Source organism: Dermacentor andersoni, chromosome 5 (genome assembly GCF_023375885.2).
Source record: "Dermacentor andersoni chromosome 5, qqDerAnde1_hic_scaffold, whole genome shotgun sequence".
Classification (NCBI taxonomy): Eukaryota; Metazoa; Arthropoda; class Arachnida; order Ixodida; family Ixodidae; genus Dermacentor; species Dermacentor andersoni.
The window spans coordinates 4,122,447-4,140,679 of NC_092818.1; the positions used below are offsets into that span (position 1 = coordinate 4,122,447).

Genomic DNA, 18,233 nt, shown 5'->3' on the forward strand with positions numbered 1-18,233 from the left:
ATCTAGGTTAAGTTGCATATTCCATTTAAGGCACCATTGATGAACAGCTAATAGTGAGTTTTGTAAGAGGTAATGATCATTATGCTCGTTTATGCTCTTGAAAAGAATGCAGTCATCTGCAAAAAGCCTGACAGAGACATTTTCGGGAAAAGGAGCCGGCAAATCATTAATATAAATTAAAAAGAGCAGCGGGCCTAAAACGCTTCCTTGGGGTACACCTGACGTAACTGGAAGCACTTCAGATTTACAACCATTAACCTCTACGTACTGTGTCCTGTGTTTTAAATAAGCATTAATCCAATTAACAAGGTAATTAGTAGGGACGCCAATACTTTCCAGTTTATGAATAAGTTTACTGTGGGGAACTGTGTCAAATGCCTTGCGGAAATCTAAAATAAGTACATCAATCTGCCCTGATTTATCAAGCACAACAGAAAAATCATGAATTGTTGTAACTAACTGTGTCACAGTGGACATTTCTTTCTGAAAGCCATGTTGTGCAGGTGATAAAATGTTATTTTCAGCAAGATAGGAGTTAAGATAACCAGAAACTATGTGTTCAAGCAGCTTGCAACAGGAGGAAGTGATTGAGATTGGTCGATAATTAGAAATGGTTAGCTTGTCCCCTTTTTTTTAGAATTGGCACAATGCGGGCCATCCTCCAGTCCTCCGGCACATCTCCCGAAAGTAACGAGACTTGAAAGATCCTTGTTAAGAAAATAGATACCTGTGCTGCAAAGCGCTTCAGAAAGGCATTTGGAAGCCCACCGGGACCCGCGGATTTTTTATCTGCGAGTTTACGCAGCATAGACACAACACTGTTCACAGAGATAGTTGGTACATCACCAGGATCTTCAACTGGAATTCTAGCTGTGGTTGCCTGTTCCATAAGGAACACGCTTTGAAAATACGAGTTAAAACCTTGTGCTATGATCGTGGAGTCGTTGACAACGCTGTTATTAACTCGAATTTTGGTCAAGTGGTCAGTCCTGCGACCTAAAAAATTCCACAATTTTTGGGGATCACTTCTGATAAATTCGGGGAGCATCGTGTCAAAATAATGGGACTTTGCTAATTTTAACTTTAGGCAAGTTCCTCTTTTAGAACCTGGAACTGTTGTGGGCAAGCAATTTTTTTCTTCCTACAGCGCCTTACTTTGCATTTCATTTGAATAATTTCACGACTTATCCAAGGATTGCGGCGATTAATACGAACCTTTCTAAGGGGAACAAAATGTTCAATAGTATACCGTACTGTCTTCTTAAAGTGTTGCCATAAACTATGAAGGTCATTGCTGCAAGGGTTATCTAACTGTGATTGTAAAGAGTCGATGATTACGTTATCGTCAGCACGTGCGTAGTCCTTGATCGTTTTAACCGGACGCATCCCGGAAACAATTGACGAAACACAACAGAAGAACAACAGATGATGATCCAAGATTCCAGCTTCAACACTAAGCACTCCATCAAAAAAGGTTTGACTAACAAAGAAAAGGTCTAAGACAGATGTCTCTCTGGTGTATGCATGAACGGTTTGCTTAAGGTTTAAAGAAAACATCAGATCAAGAATAATATCACATGAGGCAGACAGGCCGTAATACGGTTTATCCCAATCGATAGCAGGGAAATTAAAATCACCGGTAATAATTAAGTTCCGGTTTTGATAAGGTAGTAAGCGGTCAGATAAACTATACATGAAAGAATCCGCTGCATCAGGTGCACAATACACAGCAAAAGGAAAAACAGTGAGACCATGCGCAGTAACGTGCAACAACAAACTTTCATGCTGATCAATTTGTTGAAGCAGCGTTACATTTACTGCACGTTTCGCAATCACAGCAACGCCTCCACCACATGAGCCGCGATCGCATCTGTATATGACATAGTCCGGTGGCACAATTTCTTCATCAAGAATACCTCTATGTAACCATGTCTCGGAAATCACCGGTAGGTGAGGATCATAAGAAATGAGCAGAACTTCAAGGCTATCTTTTTCTTTACAATGCTTCTAGCATTCAGGGATATCACACGTAACTGGCACGTATCTGGCAATGGGGTCGTCTTGACGTCAAGAGAACTACCGGCGTTAATATTTAACCGATGGTGGTTTATGCTTCGCTTGATTTGGAGAACCATGGGCGTAAAAAAAAGACAGTGATTCTGAACCTGTGGCTTGTCAAGTACTTGAAGCATTGGCGCGTTTCCTTCGCGGACGACCTGCATTTTTCCCCAGTTGTGAGGCTTTCGTTACACCACTCTCATAGCTGTGATCAATACCGTGTGAAGCGGCTTCAGGTACTTTAAACCTTTGATTTTTCCTTTCGTCCCACGCATAGACCTCTTTGTTAATGACTAATTTATCATACTTAAGGTACACTTTATCCTCAGGCTCCTTATCTTTAGCAGTAGCCCAGAGCAGCTTTCTAATTTTTCTTAGCCTAGGTGAGAAGTCTTCCGAAATGTACACTTGAGTTCCCTTCAGCTTCGAAGCATTTCTGAGAAGTTCCGGACGCGCTTTCCCTACCGCTTTTCTTCCTAGGCGGTGTAAACTTGCTAGGCTCTCTACCTTTATTTCAAGTTTGCGTTCAAAAATTTCTGTAAGAATATGTTCCTTGAGACTATTTACCGTCTCTGCTTCAGACTCCTAAATACCATACACGAGCAGATTGTTTCGTCGAGAATAATTTTCATTGTTGTCCACATTTCTCCTTAGTGAAGCAATCTCTTCGTTTAGTTCCGCAAGCGATTGCTCGCATGTCTCCATCCTTTTAGCTGTCTGTGAAAGCACTTCCAGTTTACCTTCAATGGGAGACAGTCTCACGTTTGTCGCGGTAATGTGCGAGTCTAGCTTAACTCTGATAGCCTTTAGTTCACATGAAGAAGCTTTTTGATTTTGAAGTATTTCTTTGAGTTGCTCTGCTATCCCTGGGCCTGGATTAAGCTCAACGTCCCCGCTTAACAACAGTGCAAGTAGACAAAATGAGTCAAAACACTCAGTAAAACATTCAAGCAAGACGCCTGGGCAAGGCAGCACAACCAAACAGAGGGAATCACTTTTAAATTCACAGGAATTGTGATATCTACTAACCTGCATGAAAAAGACGAACAGGTTTAGCCATGACTGCATCCCTCGGGTGCTGCCTTGCCCACTGCCGAAGAAATCTTGAGGGGCAGTTTCCAAGAAATTTGATAATGTCGATGTTACTTGGGATAGCCAACGCGAATGCCGATAACGTTCAGGGCAGCAGCCACCGGTGTCGTTGCGAAATCCAGTGTTGGCATGGAAGAGCATCGTCACTGGCACATGGTGTTGTCGTTCATTCCACGATGCAGCACACTGACCGTCGACGGGATGAAAAGAAGCAGTGTCGATTTGTGAGGCAAAGACCTGCATGAAAAAGACGAACAGGTTTAGCCGTGACTGCATCCCTCACTTGTCGCACCCCCTGCTTGTCCACTAGATGTCCAAGTACTGGCACCTCTCTGGCCAAAGTGACATTTGTTGGAGTTGAGGGTAAGGGCATCTTGTTCAAGGCACGTCCGAACAATGTCCGGTTGATGGTTGTGCTCTGGAAAAAGTGCAGCCAAAAATGACGACGTCGTCTAAATAACACGAACAAACCTCCCATTTCAGGCTTTACAGTACCGTGTCCATAAACCTTTCAAATGTTGCAGGTGCATTGCACAAACCAAACAGCATGACGTTGAATTCAAAGAAGCCGTCTGGGGTCACAAAAGTGGTTTTCTCTTCGTCAGCTGTATGCATGGGTATCTGCCAGTAGCCCGATCGGAGGTCCACAGATGAAAAGTAGGATGCAGAATGAAGGCAGTCGATAACGTCATCGATCCAAGGACGTGGATGCACATCCTTTTTCGTCACAGAATTGAGACGCCGGTAGTCGACACAGAACCTCCAGGACCCATTTTCTTTTTCAGGAGCCCCGTAGGGTCGTCTGCATCAGCAGGCATTTGGTGTGTTTCGACACCACGTACCCGAGCACACGAAGGTTGGCCCCTCCCACATGTAGCCGTACGCGGCTTCGCCGTGTCTGGGGAAAGGGGGATCCTGGGGGTTGAGCCGATGCTGGGTGTTTGGACCTTTAAGGCCCCCCGGCGGAGGCAACACACCTCTTCGGCCTCAGCTTCACATAGACGGCACCTCCAGACTGACCCACCTGGAGGAAATAGGCAGTCGCCTTTTCCTGTTCTCCTCTCCAATCTTCGTCTTTCTCACCCACTTTTCCATCTTTCTTGTCTTCTCTTCACTTCTAATTACTTCTGTATTTCCTGGCGGCAAGGGTTAACCGTGTGTAATATATCCTGTCTTGGGTATATATATATTAGGCTATAGCGGCGGTGCATGGCTGGCGTCTGCAGGTATTATTCCCAACCTAGCAGCATTCCCTAGTTGGGCTTGGTGGTGGGTGGCTACTATCGCCGCCGAATTTTCCAGTGTTTACATGGCAAACGCTTCCCCCCCCCTCCAAGATCGCCCACAAAAACGAGGGCGCACTGAAGCAACATTTCAGTTCCTATTAAAACCAAACTATGACACCTTCCCACAGTTCCATGTCCTTCACAGTGAAGGCAACACAACTATTAGAAAACTATCACCTTTCATAGTATCCAAATGCCTATCAAACACAATCGGATCAGGCTACAAAGTATCGAAGATGGCAAGCGGAGACCTCGAACTGACAAAGAAAGAACAAGTCGAAAAAATTAGTGAACTCAAAAGCATCGATGACACTAATGTCACTATTTCCCCACATCGCTCGCTCAACACCAGCAGAGGAGTAATATCAGAAGATTTCTTGAACCTCAGTGATGAAGAGCTCCTTGAGGGATTCCAGGAGCAACATGTAATCAAGGTACAAAGGATAACACTTCGACGAAACGACCAACAGATCCCCACAAAACACGTAATACTTACATTTGACTCCAGTACTGTGCCAAGTTCACTCGACGCAGGCTACCTGAAAATCAACGTCTGACCATACATACCGAACCCGAGGCAATGCTTCAAGTGTCAGAGGTTCAGACATGCATCACAATCATGCAGAGGAAAGGAAACATGCGCAAAGTGTAGTGCCAACGACCATCCATCTGACAACTGCAAGCTCCCACGCAATGTGTCAATTGCAAGGGTGAACATCCAGCTTTCTCACGGAGCTGCCCTTGCTGGAAAAGAGAAAAAGAAATAACTGCAATAACTGTTGTGGCATTCTCTTCCCGTGCTCCTGGGACAAAGGCACGACAACACAATAGTGCAAACAATCACAAGGGCATTTATTCCACCTTTCATAGATCAATGCCTGCTAGCCGAGTTGTAATACACAAAACATGCCGATGGGCGCGCGACAAATCTAGGAAGTCCGACTCACCGCGACCGGATAGCAAGCGAATATGTTCGCCCCATGCTGGATCCCAACGCCTGGTCGTTCGCGTGTACGGTCACGCAAACGGTGGCGCGTTCGAAGGCGGCCACGCGAGACGGTCTCGCAGAAGCATGGATCGGCGCACGCGTGGCACAGCACATCCGCACTGCTTGCTGTCCCGACCCAAAGAGGAAGCGCCTTCTCTTTCGGCGCCCAAGTAAACCCACCTGTCGGCGGCGTTAGCAGCGCAACACTCGCGCCATCTCTCGTACTGCGCCTCAACCACTCCGACCGCCGCGGGCGCCAGGCCACGCAAGCCGTGCGGGAAAACAACATATCAGGGGATGCGTGAGAGTCGCGCATCCCCACACTGTACAGGAAAAGATTTAATTCCATGAAGCGAGGAAAAGGCTTGCGCACTTACCTCAAGTAAGCTATGCCAGTGTGTCGCGGCAGGGGGCAGCGCCACACCGGTCTCAGGAGTCTACAGGGGCCACGTCCGGTACTCCTCTAGAAACCCCAACCGCCCCCTTGGTGGCTGCAGCCAGTGCTGCTCCATAAGCAACGAATACGGGCCCGCAGACAACAGTGCCGCAGAGCCCGAAGTTGAAGCGTACCCCACGGCCCGAGACGCGCGTTTCGGCGCCTGGCTCTCGATCGTCCAGTGCCTCGGAAAAGGCGATGGAGGTCGATCCAAAAACCCCTGCGTCATTGACGCCAAAAGACCCGCACTCCTTGGAGCACTCACAGAAGGAGAAACATATTATAACTTCTGTGAGAAAGGGAAAGGTAACCTGAACGGTTACCGCCCTTCATAAGAGTAATCAGCTTTTAGATACATGTCACCCACAATTTGTAAGCACACACATAAGTAATTTTTTTCCCAATTTTAATAAGATAGCTTTTATCATTCATTGGAACTGCAGAGGCCTAATTCACAATGTAGGTGGCATCAAAGACATCATAAATAAGTTATCACCAGTAGCATTCTGCCTTCAAGAAACGAACCTGGGACCCAAACATACACATTTTTTTAAAGATTTTACTGTCATAAGAAAGGACCGCGAGCACTCCAGCCGTCTATCAGGAGGTGTCGCTATTATCGTCCAAGGCGGCATCCCCACATGGAACGTTTCATTAAATACTCCATACGAGGCAGTAGCTGTCACCATTCTATCCTTTAAGACTGTCACCATTTGTTCGTTGTACATCCCTCCCCATAGCCATTTCACAACTCGAGACCTGGAAAATTTAATTGGCCAGCTGCCGGAGCCTTTTGTTTTAGTTAGAGATTTTAATGCTCATTGTACTCTTTGGGGCAGCGATAAGAATGACCAAAGAGGACAACTTATCGAAGATTTTATTTTGACAAATAACATCTGTCTTTTAAATTCAGGTGCGCCAACTCATTCTTCACTGAGTTCACACAATTTAACTGCCTCGATTTAGCATTTTGCTCTCCGGACATTTTTACCGAATTTAAATGGTATGTACTCGAGACTTCATATGGCAGTGATCATCAACCTCACCTCAACGCTACCCATTATATCCAACAAACCACGCCAATGGAAGTTACAAATGGCAGACTGGGCTGTTTTTACAGAAAGTGCCAGGCTGGAGGAGCTTACCTTAACAGACTTGAGCATTGACAAAATTAATGAAAAATTTACTAACTGTATTATTCCTGCAGCTGAAAAGGCCATTCCGCAATCTTCTGGCATTGTTCGGAAAAGGCTAAATCCTTGGTGGACACATGAGTGCACCATAGCAAAAAAGCTGCAAAATAACGCCTGGGGAATCTTACGCAGGTACCCAACATATAACAACTTTCTAAATTTTAAACAAGCCAAAGCGAAAGCTCAATACATTCGGAGGCAGGTGGAAAAGTTGTCGTGGCAGAAATATATATCTACAATTAATAGCACCGTCACATCGAAAAGGATGTGGGAACAGGTCAGGAAGTTTAAGGGGGACTACTCATCACACACGCTACCCATACTTACACCTTCAGGCACTCAGACAACACTACAAGAACGAGCGAATATACTTGGGGAACATTTCTATAACATCTCTTGCTCGGCTAATTATTCAAACACGTTCTTAAAGTACAAACTGTCAGCAGAAAAGGAGAAGCTACCAACTGCTTGTATGTCAAGGGGTGAATACAACTCTCCATTCACGGTACAAGAACTTAACAGGGTTCTCTGTCCTGGCAAGAAAACTGCAGTAGGTCCTGACTGGATTCATTATTCCATGCTCGCACACCTGTCCCAAGCATCCGTAGATGCCCTCCTTAAATTTTTTAACAAAGTATTTGAATCCGGAAGCATGCCAAAAAGTTGGAAACATGCAATAGTTGTGCCTTTCTTAAAAACAGGTAAATCCCCCACATCCCCAAGCAGCTTTCGACCCATTGCCCTGACAAGCTGTTTGGCGAAAACATGTGAAAGTATCGTAAATGCCAGATTAACTTTCACGCTTCATATACGGAACTCCATTGATTCTCTTCAGTGCGGCTAAAAGAAGGGTGTTCAACAGACCACCTCGTCCGACTTGAACACGAAATACGTGAGGCATTCATACACAAACAGCACTGCCTGGCAGTGTTCTTCGATTTAGAAAAAGCGTATGACACCACGTGGAGATTCGGGATCTTACGTGACCTCGCTGCGTTAGTAATCCACGTAAATTTGCTAAACTGTCTCGCTGATTTCATGTCCAACAGAACATTCCAAGTCCGTCTAGGCAATGTGCTCTCTCGCACATTTATCCAGGAAAACGGCGTGCCACAAGGTTGCATACTAAGCACAACACTCTTTATAGTAAAAATGAACTCTGTTAACGAAGTCATTCCCCCCTCTGTTATGCACTCCATATACGTCGATGATCTGCAAATAGCGTGCTGCGGCTCAAACTTACGAACATGTGAAAGGCAGCTCCAGATAACAATTACTAAACTAATGGAGTGGGCTGAGAAAAATGGCTTCGCTTCTCTACTCAAAAAACTGTTACAGTGCTATTCTCGCAAAAATGAGGGTTGTAGTTAGACCCGGATTTAAAATTGAATGATGTCACGCTGCCGGTAAAACAAGAATATAAATTCTTGGGAGTAATCTTTGACAAAATACTAAACTTCCTATCCCACATCAAAACACTAAAGATTAAGGGAAATAAAGCATTGAATATCCTCAAAGTTTTATCTCATAAGCACTGGGGTTCTGACCAAACCTGTCTTTTACGTATTTACCGGTCTCTTGTGCTTAGCCTTTTAGACTACGGCTCCGTGGTTTACGGCTCAGCCAGACAGTCCTACATCCAACGACTTGATCCAGTACATAACCTTGGACTGCGACTGGCAAGTGGTGCCTACAGAACTTCACCTATTCAAAGCTTATATGTCGAGTGTAATGAACCCTCCTTACAGCAGCGCAGAGCATTACTCACTTTTTCCTACGTACTCAGAATTCAGTCATCACCGCAACACATATGCTACAACATCCTCACACAATGCAACTCACGCTTACACTACACAAATAAAGCGAACATGATTAGGCCACTTGTCCTGCGGTGTGAGCAATACTGTCGGGATTATGACATTCCCCACGAAGTCCTCCAGGTTGCCAAGAAACCATAACAGTTGGCCCCGTGATACGATTTCACACACTTATATGATTGGACGTTAACACATCTAAAGAAAAGAGACATCCCACACGAACACATTATACAAGAATTCCGTGCACTTCAGGACAAATATCAAAATAACATGCAATATTACACTGATGGCTCTAAAACAAAAGATCACGTGGGTGTGGGGGCCGTAACGGAAAATTGGGAAACAAGTATTCAATTGCCACAACATGCCTCTGTTTTCACGGCCGAAGTTTACGCTATCTTGTTTGTTAAAAAGATTATCACTGATAAACACAAACATGCACTCGTATACATTGACTCTTTAAGCACACTGAAGGTTCTACAGCTGAAATCTGAGTGTGAACCCCTGATGGGAGACATTTTAAACATGTTGGCGCCTAACAAATACGGGAGGTCAATTCGTTTCTGCTGGGTTCCAAGCCATGTTGGGATACCGGGTTACGAAGCAGCTGATAGATGTGCATCGATGGCAGCGTACAAAGAGATAACAAACACAACACTTCTATACAGCTTACAGCTACACTTACACTTACAGCTACAGATTTTAGGCCCTTTTACAGCCATGTGACATCTACCATAAGGAATTCATTGTGCACGCCATCCATAATACATCGTCAACATTACCACTTGTCATTGCGCTCTTTGGCCAAACCTGGCCCTTGCGCCATAAAACACCACACATCATCATCATCATCATACAAAGATAGCATCCGTGCGATTAGAAAAGCCTTAACGGCAAAATGGCAACGCGAATGGGACCGTTGTGCCAACAACAAGCTACATCTCACTAAACCCATAATTGGCGAGTGGAAGTCATGTTATCATCAGGTGCGGTACCAACCTCTTTGATGCCAACCTGGATCGCTGGGTTTGGGCCACTCTTCATCAGTGACAAACAAATGATTAAATATTCATCTGGTGCTGGGTGGAATCGAACTCACATCATAGTGAGACAATCTTGTAGGAATATTTCACTCACGCGCTGACCTCAGGACGCTGCCACTAGAGGGTGCAGCTTGTTCGGTGGGAAGCGCAAGGGAGGAACCCGGCTGCATTCACGCCTCATACATAACACGTCTTTGTGGGGGCAGTACAGTGTGCCACTTCATTACTTTGATGCTAATCACATTAATGTTGACATTCATGAGATGAGTTCTGCTGGAATTTTTTATAGAGCTATATTTTCGTGATGCAGACAACAATTCAGAAACAAGCACTGGCCTGCCAAGGTCACTTCAACCTATTTAAAGAATTTATTTGTTGTGGCAGAAATGTAGTCTTGAAAACATCTTTAAGCACAATGAAAGACAGTACATGAAGGAACAGCAGGACAAGGCGCTTACTCACAACTGAAACATTTCAATCAACCAACTCGAGATTTAGCAGAAGCCTACCATGCCAGAGAAAGAGGAGATGCCTGTTGCAGCCACTCTTCTGTCATGCTCCACGATAAGGAAATTGCCTTGCTTGGTAGTTAGCCCACATTTTCATCATTTACTATTGTTTTCTGTCACCTCTGTTTTGCTGCACATGTGTGGTCACCCCTCTTTTTTTTGTGCCTATGTATTTGTGTGCTCACTTCCGATAAATCTTTCAATTGTGAGTCCTGTTGTTCATGTACTGTCTTTCATTGAGCTTAAAAAGTTTTCAAGATGCAAATCAACCAACTAGCCTGAATGACCATTTCGTTGAAAAATTTGTCTACTCAGGTGATTGAGGTGTCCACTGGAGATGCCACACAAGTAGATATTTTTATTTTTTGTATATTAAATAGGTTTAATTTTTGGCTGCTTTTCTGTTCCTGTCTTCAAGAACAGCTGCTTGGGACTACAGTGCATGCACATTTAGTACATGCCCCAAGATATCCGCTCTCTCAAAGCTGCTCTACTAAAGATCATCCGACCTCTGCTCTCCCATTGTCTTGTTGTTGCTTCTTCATCATGAGAGCTGTTGTGCTTGAGTGGGCTGGTAGATCATCAAAGCATCTACGTGTTACTCAACATTTCATGGCGAATGTCAGTCATGCCATGCCATCACCATTGATTTGAGGCTACATATAATAAATTTCTCAAAATGCAGCCACAGCTTCTGTCACACACAGCTGAAAAAAATATGCGCTCAGTGTTCTATATTGACAGATAATAAACTTGGCATTATCGGGACAAACAAAGGTGCTGCTTTAACATTGTGACCGCCAGATCCACACAGTGGTGAGTGGAGCCCTGGACCGGCTGCACTACGAGAAGGATCCTTGTGTCAAGTATGATGTCAACCGCAAGCTCTGGATCTACCTGCACCGCTGCCGCACTGAGGAAGAATTTGGTGAGCCTCACATCTTGCAGTGTAGGCGTAGAAAGAACTGCCCATACTGGTTGCACTCACTTCCCCATATATTGTAGCCCGCCTGTTTCGCTGTCCTGTAAATTGACCATATTCTTAAGACAAACATTTTTCTTTGGTCATTCCTGGATGCATGTCATTGACCAGATGTTGCCCTTTACAGAAAAGATCCACCAGGCACAGGCTGCTGCTGCCAAAGCCAAGAAGGCAATTCAGAAGAACAAGCTGCCCCGCCTGGTGAGCATGGCTAAATGTTCGCTGTTGCAGCATCCTACTAGAGATATGTGCACAGTTACTGCAAATGGCATCTTTGATCCCACTGTGAGGGTTTCTCTGTAGCCTCATTGGTAGACCATCATAACTGGACTTTAATGGTGGTGTGAACAGGTGCAGCACAGAAGAGCGAATAATAAGGGGAAAAAAAATAATAGTAAGTGGGACACACTCGTGCGCAGAGTAATTATTGTTCTCTCTTCTGTCCCCCTTGCTGTCCTCGCGCTGTTTTTCAAACTTTCGAAGTGCACACAGTGCCATTGACACTGGGTCCTCCATACAGAAGCTGCTCCAAGCCACAATCATTACGAAGCACATGCACCTAGAATAATCTCTCATCGCTGCTGTTAGGACTAACAATGGCATCACACATGTTGCACTTCCAATCCACCCCTGCTCTTTGCCAAGATGGCTCCTCCCATGTCCCACTGTCCTTCTCACTCACAGTTCCATCCTGCACTTGGTGCAGAAACCGTGGCTGTCATCTGTGACTCGTCGGTTGTGGTCAGGTGACATTAGACATGGTGCATTTCAACACAACACATAGCATGCTTGACATGACGGACTTCAGCAGGCTGGTGTGCGGACAATGCCGGACTATGAATGAGCCTTTACTCTGACAAATGCTGTACCTTAAAAACATTCTATCTTGTGTTTTCTATGTGTGAGTGTGAGCCTCTGTTTTCCTGTTTTCGTTTTAGTGGCTCCATTGCTGACAACCTCAACATATATGGCAACCTCTGTTTTCCTGTTTTCATTTTACTGGCTTCATTGCTTACAACCTCAACATATATATATATTGCTGAATATTTCAAATCACTTCTCTGGAAGCATACAAGGTAGAGGAAAGTACATGAATGGGAAAAATTGTAGGGGTGTATGAATATCAAAATTTTCAAATATGTATAGAATGTGAATACTTAGCTTCGAATATCAAATTGAATATTCAGTAATGATATGCACACACACTTATTAGCAAGTGGGGTAGTTTGTCATGTTGCAACATTGCAATTGCATTGTCAATGTTAAAAAACTAGACTAGTAAACCGTTATACTAAAGCATTGTTCATTTGGCTTATGTTAACTTAGAAAATTTAGTACAGTCGCACCCAACTATATCGAACAATTTCTGGACACGGTATAGCAACAATGAGTATGTATGGCAAAAATCACGCTTACATCGAACAAAAATAGCAGCGACTCTCAATATATCGAACGTCAAGTGGCGGAAAAGTGCCCCCAGTAGTTAGCTTTCCCTCGTGGAGCCAGGGAAACCCGGCGGTGCGGCTCCATTCAACCATTCTCCATACCCTGCTGCCTCGGACGAGTCGTCGACATCCCCCTGCAAAAAACTGATTCTGCTGGACCGCCCGCAGTGCTTGCTCAGACAGCCAATCAAAGGCTCTTGTGCCCTCGTCGTGCAGGATGGCGAAAGTGCGAGTTGTCTCGCTGCTTTTCTGGTTCATTGTGTGTGCACCTTGTGGGCCTTCTCCTGCAGCGTTGCCATGATGAAGTGGCAGGATTCGCCTTTCGTCGTGAAGCTCACAATCATAAATCGGGTCGAACGCGGTGAGAAGTTGGATGTGCAAGATTCCGAGGAGCCCTTTCAGCACGATCTTGAAGAATAAGAGCGAGATTTGGGCTAAAGCGGCCAGACTCGCGACTTGGTGCCCGTGGAGCCTGACGCGTACGCACAGCCGTGTGCGATCGAGTGGTTCATCAGAAATTGCTTCAGCCATGCTGGCTTCCGCATGCTCGGTGATGACTGTAAATTCTGATAAATGCCATGAAGCCGAGCTGTTGACGAATCAGCGGTAGATGAGCTTGTGAGTGTAAATGATATTGTCACGACCACGGGAGAGCCTGAAAACGAAGACTACATTGCCGACATCGTACTGAGCAGAAGTGAAAGTGGGCACAATGAGGAAAGCAACGACAGTCCTTTGCCTAGATCCTCCGAAGTGATTGATGCGCTCGCACTAGTCCGGTGCTTCTGCGCGAATGCGGAAGGTTTGCGGCCTCAGCTACTCCGACTCCTTAGACAATGTGGAGAAGTGCGTGCATCGCAGGCAGCGAAATTGCCCAAGCAGAACAAAATGCAGGACCATTTCATGCGAAACTAAGCTAGTTTCATCAATCAATTGATTTTATAAATGGCGTGTGCTCTTATGACATCCAGTTATTTAGCAGGCTTATATCGAACTATGCTCTATATCGAATGGATAGGCGGTTTCTTGCGAGTTTGATATAGTCGGGTTCGACTGTAATTCCCACTAGAAGGTAGGTTAAAACTGCGTAAAAAACGAGGACAGCGAAAGAAACACACAATACACAACAGTGCAGTTGTGTGTTTCTTTCGCAGTCCTCGTTTTTAGCGCAGCTTTAATGTATGAACCAACTAGCCCTCAAGAACATCCTACTAATTTCTACTAGCTGTCCTCACCAGCCTGTGCCTTATTGTACTGCATCAAATGCCCGTAAACTCTGAGGCATTTCACCCTGTGCCAGTCATCACTCATCGCACTTGCTATCAAGCAATAGGCTCAGAATCGAGTGTGGCACTGCAAAAAAAAAAAAAAAAAAAAAAAGGCACTCTTGCTGTCTGCAAACCTGTGCACTTTGCTATTGAGAGGCTGGCTTTTTTGCAAAGTTTAGCCATTTAGTGGCTATGTGCACTTTTCAGGTGAAATTTCGCTAGCCGCACGAAATCATCACAAAATTCAGCGTAGAATCGCCCAAATATTCTTTGATTAAATAGAAGCAAATGCTAAGAACCATGTTTGCTCCCGCACAGCCAGCAATGTATTTGATTTGATTAGAATATTCTAACATTTAAAAACATCTATTTTTCAAATCGTATATGAATATTGAAAATATAATATTCGAACTTTTCAAATATTCGCACGCCTTTAAAATATTGTCATCCACTTGAATTGTAGCACGAAGCTACAAAGGAAACCCATACGAGTTTCTCACAAAGAAATCCTCGCAGTAGAAGAAAAAGTCATGCTGGTCCGGCATCCCGGACGAATCAGCTGCATTTTTGCGCAATTGTCCGTGCCGCGCCACGTGCCTGCTTCAATGATTTGCAATGGCCACCATGGAAACAACAGCCACCTTAACGTTCCTGTCGATGCAGCCCTGATCGGCGAGAACGCTGCACCACGTGCTGCCGCCACGCAATGCTGCAAGGGATTGGCGGTTTTGCCGGAGCTTCATTTAAACATTGCCACTTGCTGATAACGGTTCGCGGTGTCATTTTATCGTTTGAACATTGCATTTTTTTTCACCCGCAGCAGCACAGATAAAGTAATTTTACAGCTCTTGTGTGCCTCACATGCAGTCATAATGCTGAGATCGTGATTTCCGAGACCTTCACAGAATGGTGGCATTTCACTGCAGTTTCCAAAGTTTACACTTCTGGCCAACTAGAACCCTTCACTCTCTTGTGCAGAATGCAGTTATGTCCCATTGTTAGTAAAATAGATCACGAGCTCTCTAATAAGAAATGGTGGCTGCGCAGTTTCGAACTGACCACTTTTTGCACAGCTATCAAATTTGTTAAAAACGGCTTTGACTGTATCCACATGCATGTGGACATCAACTGAGCCTTATGTCACTTACATTCAAGACATCTTGGGTCTCTGCTGCAAAGCCAATGAAAATATGTCTGTGTCTGGAAAAGTTGTGCATGTGCTCAAAGCTATCACCAGCAGTGCATTCATCTCGCTCGTGTTCATCAAAATATTAACCGTTGTTGCCATTGTTGGAGAATGCCACTGCCTAGAGCAAGCCAAAAGCTGATGCATCGCTTATCATTTGCCTGCCTGCTGAATACAGTGGCATCGCTATCTTTTCGTGATCTCTATCACCCGGCCACCACCTGCAGCAGTGTTTTATGCACAAGGATGGAACTGCTGTGCCATCTGCGCCATCTTGTGCCAAAACACTTACTCTTATGAAATGGCTCAATGTTGCGGGATGTTTGTGTTCAGTGGCAATCACACAGCCATGCGTTGTCTGGCATTTAGCCCTAGAAGCCAAGCTAAAGCAATCTGTTTCAGCGTCGGCGTCTGTGAAGTGAGGGCATGTTGGTGGCGCATTGTAACTGGGCCACAGGAAAACAAAAATACTTTGTGCTATACAGTGAATGACAAATGTTTTATACAAGTCCTACGCGTATGCATAACATGCAGATCAACTAAAGATTATTTGAACTGGCGCTCTTTATTATAGGCAGTTGGAAAAGAAAGCTGCACTTTCAGCTGAATGAATAAGTCGCATGGTCTGCTGTTATGCATTTTAAGGCTCGCTTGTACGCCCTATTTCTAAATCTGCATCGATTAATGCGAACACCATGCATGTAAATTTTAATATATATTTCGCATGTGCACTTGAACCTCGTGACCAGAAATATCCAATGGCAACTGTAATCATGTCTCAATTGTGCACTCTGGGTACTCTATATTGCACACAACCACACCATACAAAATCAGACTTTTGTGGCTGCAAAACGCAAACCAAGGATGTAAAGTTTTTGTTTTAGTCTAGTCTATCGCAGTGGGTGAATGGCAGTCGTAAAGGGACTGAAAATACGCAAACAACAGAAATTGTGTTCGTAGCCATGATGCTAATGACACGACTTGCGCAGATCAAGTATGAAAATTTTAAGAAACCATTGTTTGGCATTCAAAATATTGGTCGCCGTTTTACATAGACTTTATGGGGCAGCCCTAATAATTCAGCTTGTGCAAAATGTTGGTCGGCGATGCTGAGCAGAAAGCCACTGAACACCTTTTTCCCTTTATTCTTCATGTCACAGTTTTTATTTTCTTCTCGCTAAGTTATGTGGAATACTGACAAACACGCAGTGACCACTAAAGTAACTTCGCATTTATTGTGTGGTACTCTGCTATACCAACTGAATGCTACCAAGGATTAAAAAAAAAAGACGCGAACGGCGTTCACTGTATGTTGATGGGTGGTGCTCATGGTTGTCACAGTCGGTATGTTTTGTTAATTGTGCATGAATATGTATAATTAGCTAAATTTATAAACTTTCCTAATCGACAAGATGCAAACGAAAAAATTGAAGGCTATTCCACATTTTGAAGATGGATGACTAGCTGAGCTGTAAAACATTGTGGTAAAGACTATTGCATCACTCATTGTCCCTTAGTAACGATGGTCGCAATGGCTTTGTGATCGCTGCAAACTGCAAACAGGTTCTTTGATAATGTCAAAATCGGTTAGTTGGGCTTTGTTGGTTGGGTTGGTTGGTTGGGCCGGATAGGCGTGGCATCGCAAGCGATATGTCTGCAACACGAAATGCGTAAACAACTCCATTTTTAGTCCTGACACAGCCACATTGAAATCACTGACAATGACCACAGGGATAGTGTCATCGCAACTAACTCACACAAAGTGAGTAGCCATGAACCTTGCAGGCCTTTGAGCCATTGCATTTTTTGCTTGCTTATGGGGTATGAGCGATTGCTTACAGGGTGTGAGCCATTGATGATGATAGTTTTTGTGTTCGGACACGAAAATTCCATGGTACCCTAGCCATGTACATTTCTGCTGTAAATGTGGTGGAGGATGTTTGAACACAAGCAAATACTGTATTTAAAGCAACATATAATTTGCAATATCCAGTATCCTTATTCAATAAGTGAGCTAACTAATGTTAGCTAATCAAACTTAAATATTAGTCGCTCGTGCAAAATGAAAAAGAAACTCTTGTCTAGCCTAAACAAAACACTCATCGACGTACAGCAGGTGCTGTGCGTATAAATATGTTGGTTATGTTTCTTTTCTTGGTCACATTTAGTTGGCACAACTGGTATGTAACTTAATAGTGGTTTCTGAGAAATGCATATAGGTTTCCTTTGTCGGGCATGTGTATGGCATTTTTTCCTTTAGTGAACTTTCCTCCACCTTGTGCACTTCTGCAGAACTCTTTCGCTGTAACCTAATAGTGTTCTGCAAAGTCAAATAAAAAAACATATTTTCTTGATTTGTTGGTATTTCACTCATGTTGAGCCTCACCTAGCATCCTCCAAAGCGCGTATCTTCTGCTCCAGAAAGAACAGCTCTTGCTCGAAACCTGCTCTAATGTGCCAAATTGGCTGCTCTCAGAGCTGCTCCAAAACTTCCATCTCTGTGTGCATCATACAGCTGGTGGAGACCTACCCACTCTGGAACCCAAGTTCTTCGGCCCACCTCTGGGTTCGGTATCACTTATTCAAGCAGTTGCCTGCCAGATATTCTTGCTGTTTCTTCAGTTCACTGCTTCAAGTTCCAGCCAAATTTTATGACTCCACCATGTCCCCCAGCACATTTTCCTTCACATTTTTGCAGTTGCCCATCTGGTCAACTCCCGATGACAAAGCCATATGTTTTCACTGTCCCCATGAATCTTACTACTACGCTGAAGCTGTAGCTGTTCTACACCCCTTTATCAGCTACTCTCATCCCAGATGGTCATTCTCATTTCTGCCCCAACCAAGTTGCCTCTCATGTATCTACGGCTCCACCTACCTGCCTTCACTCCACTCAATATAATATTGACACGTGCACTTGTCTTTATCGG

The 18,233-nt window shown here is 44.4% G+C and overlaps 1 protein-coding gene across 3 annotated transcripts in view; it reads left to right on the top strand.

Moving 5' to 3' along the window:
- The window catches only part of LOC126529909 (nuclear factor related to kappa-B-binding protein), a 437,784-nt gene that overhangs the window by 330,614 nt on the left and 88,937 nt on the right, over positions 1–18,233 (top strand). For all 3 annotated transcript variants that reach the window (XM_055070097.2, XM_055070098.2, XM_050177360.3), the window contains 2 exons: positions 11,227–11,350; positions 11,532–11,605. In XM_055070097.2, the coding sequence (XP_054926072.1) occupies positions 11,227–11,350; positions 11,532–11,605 (198 nt within the window). The remainder of the gene's footprint in view (positions 1–11,226; positions 11,351–11,531; positions 11,606–18,233) is intronic.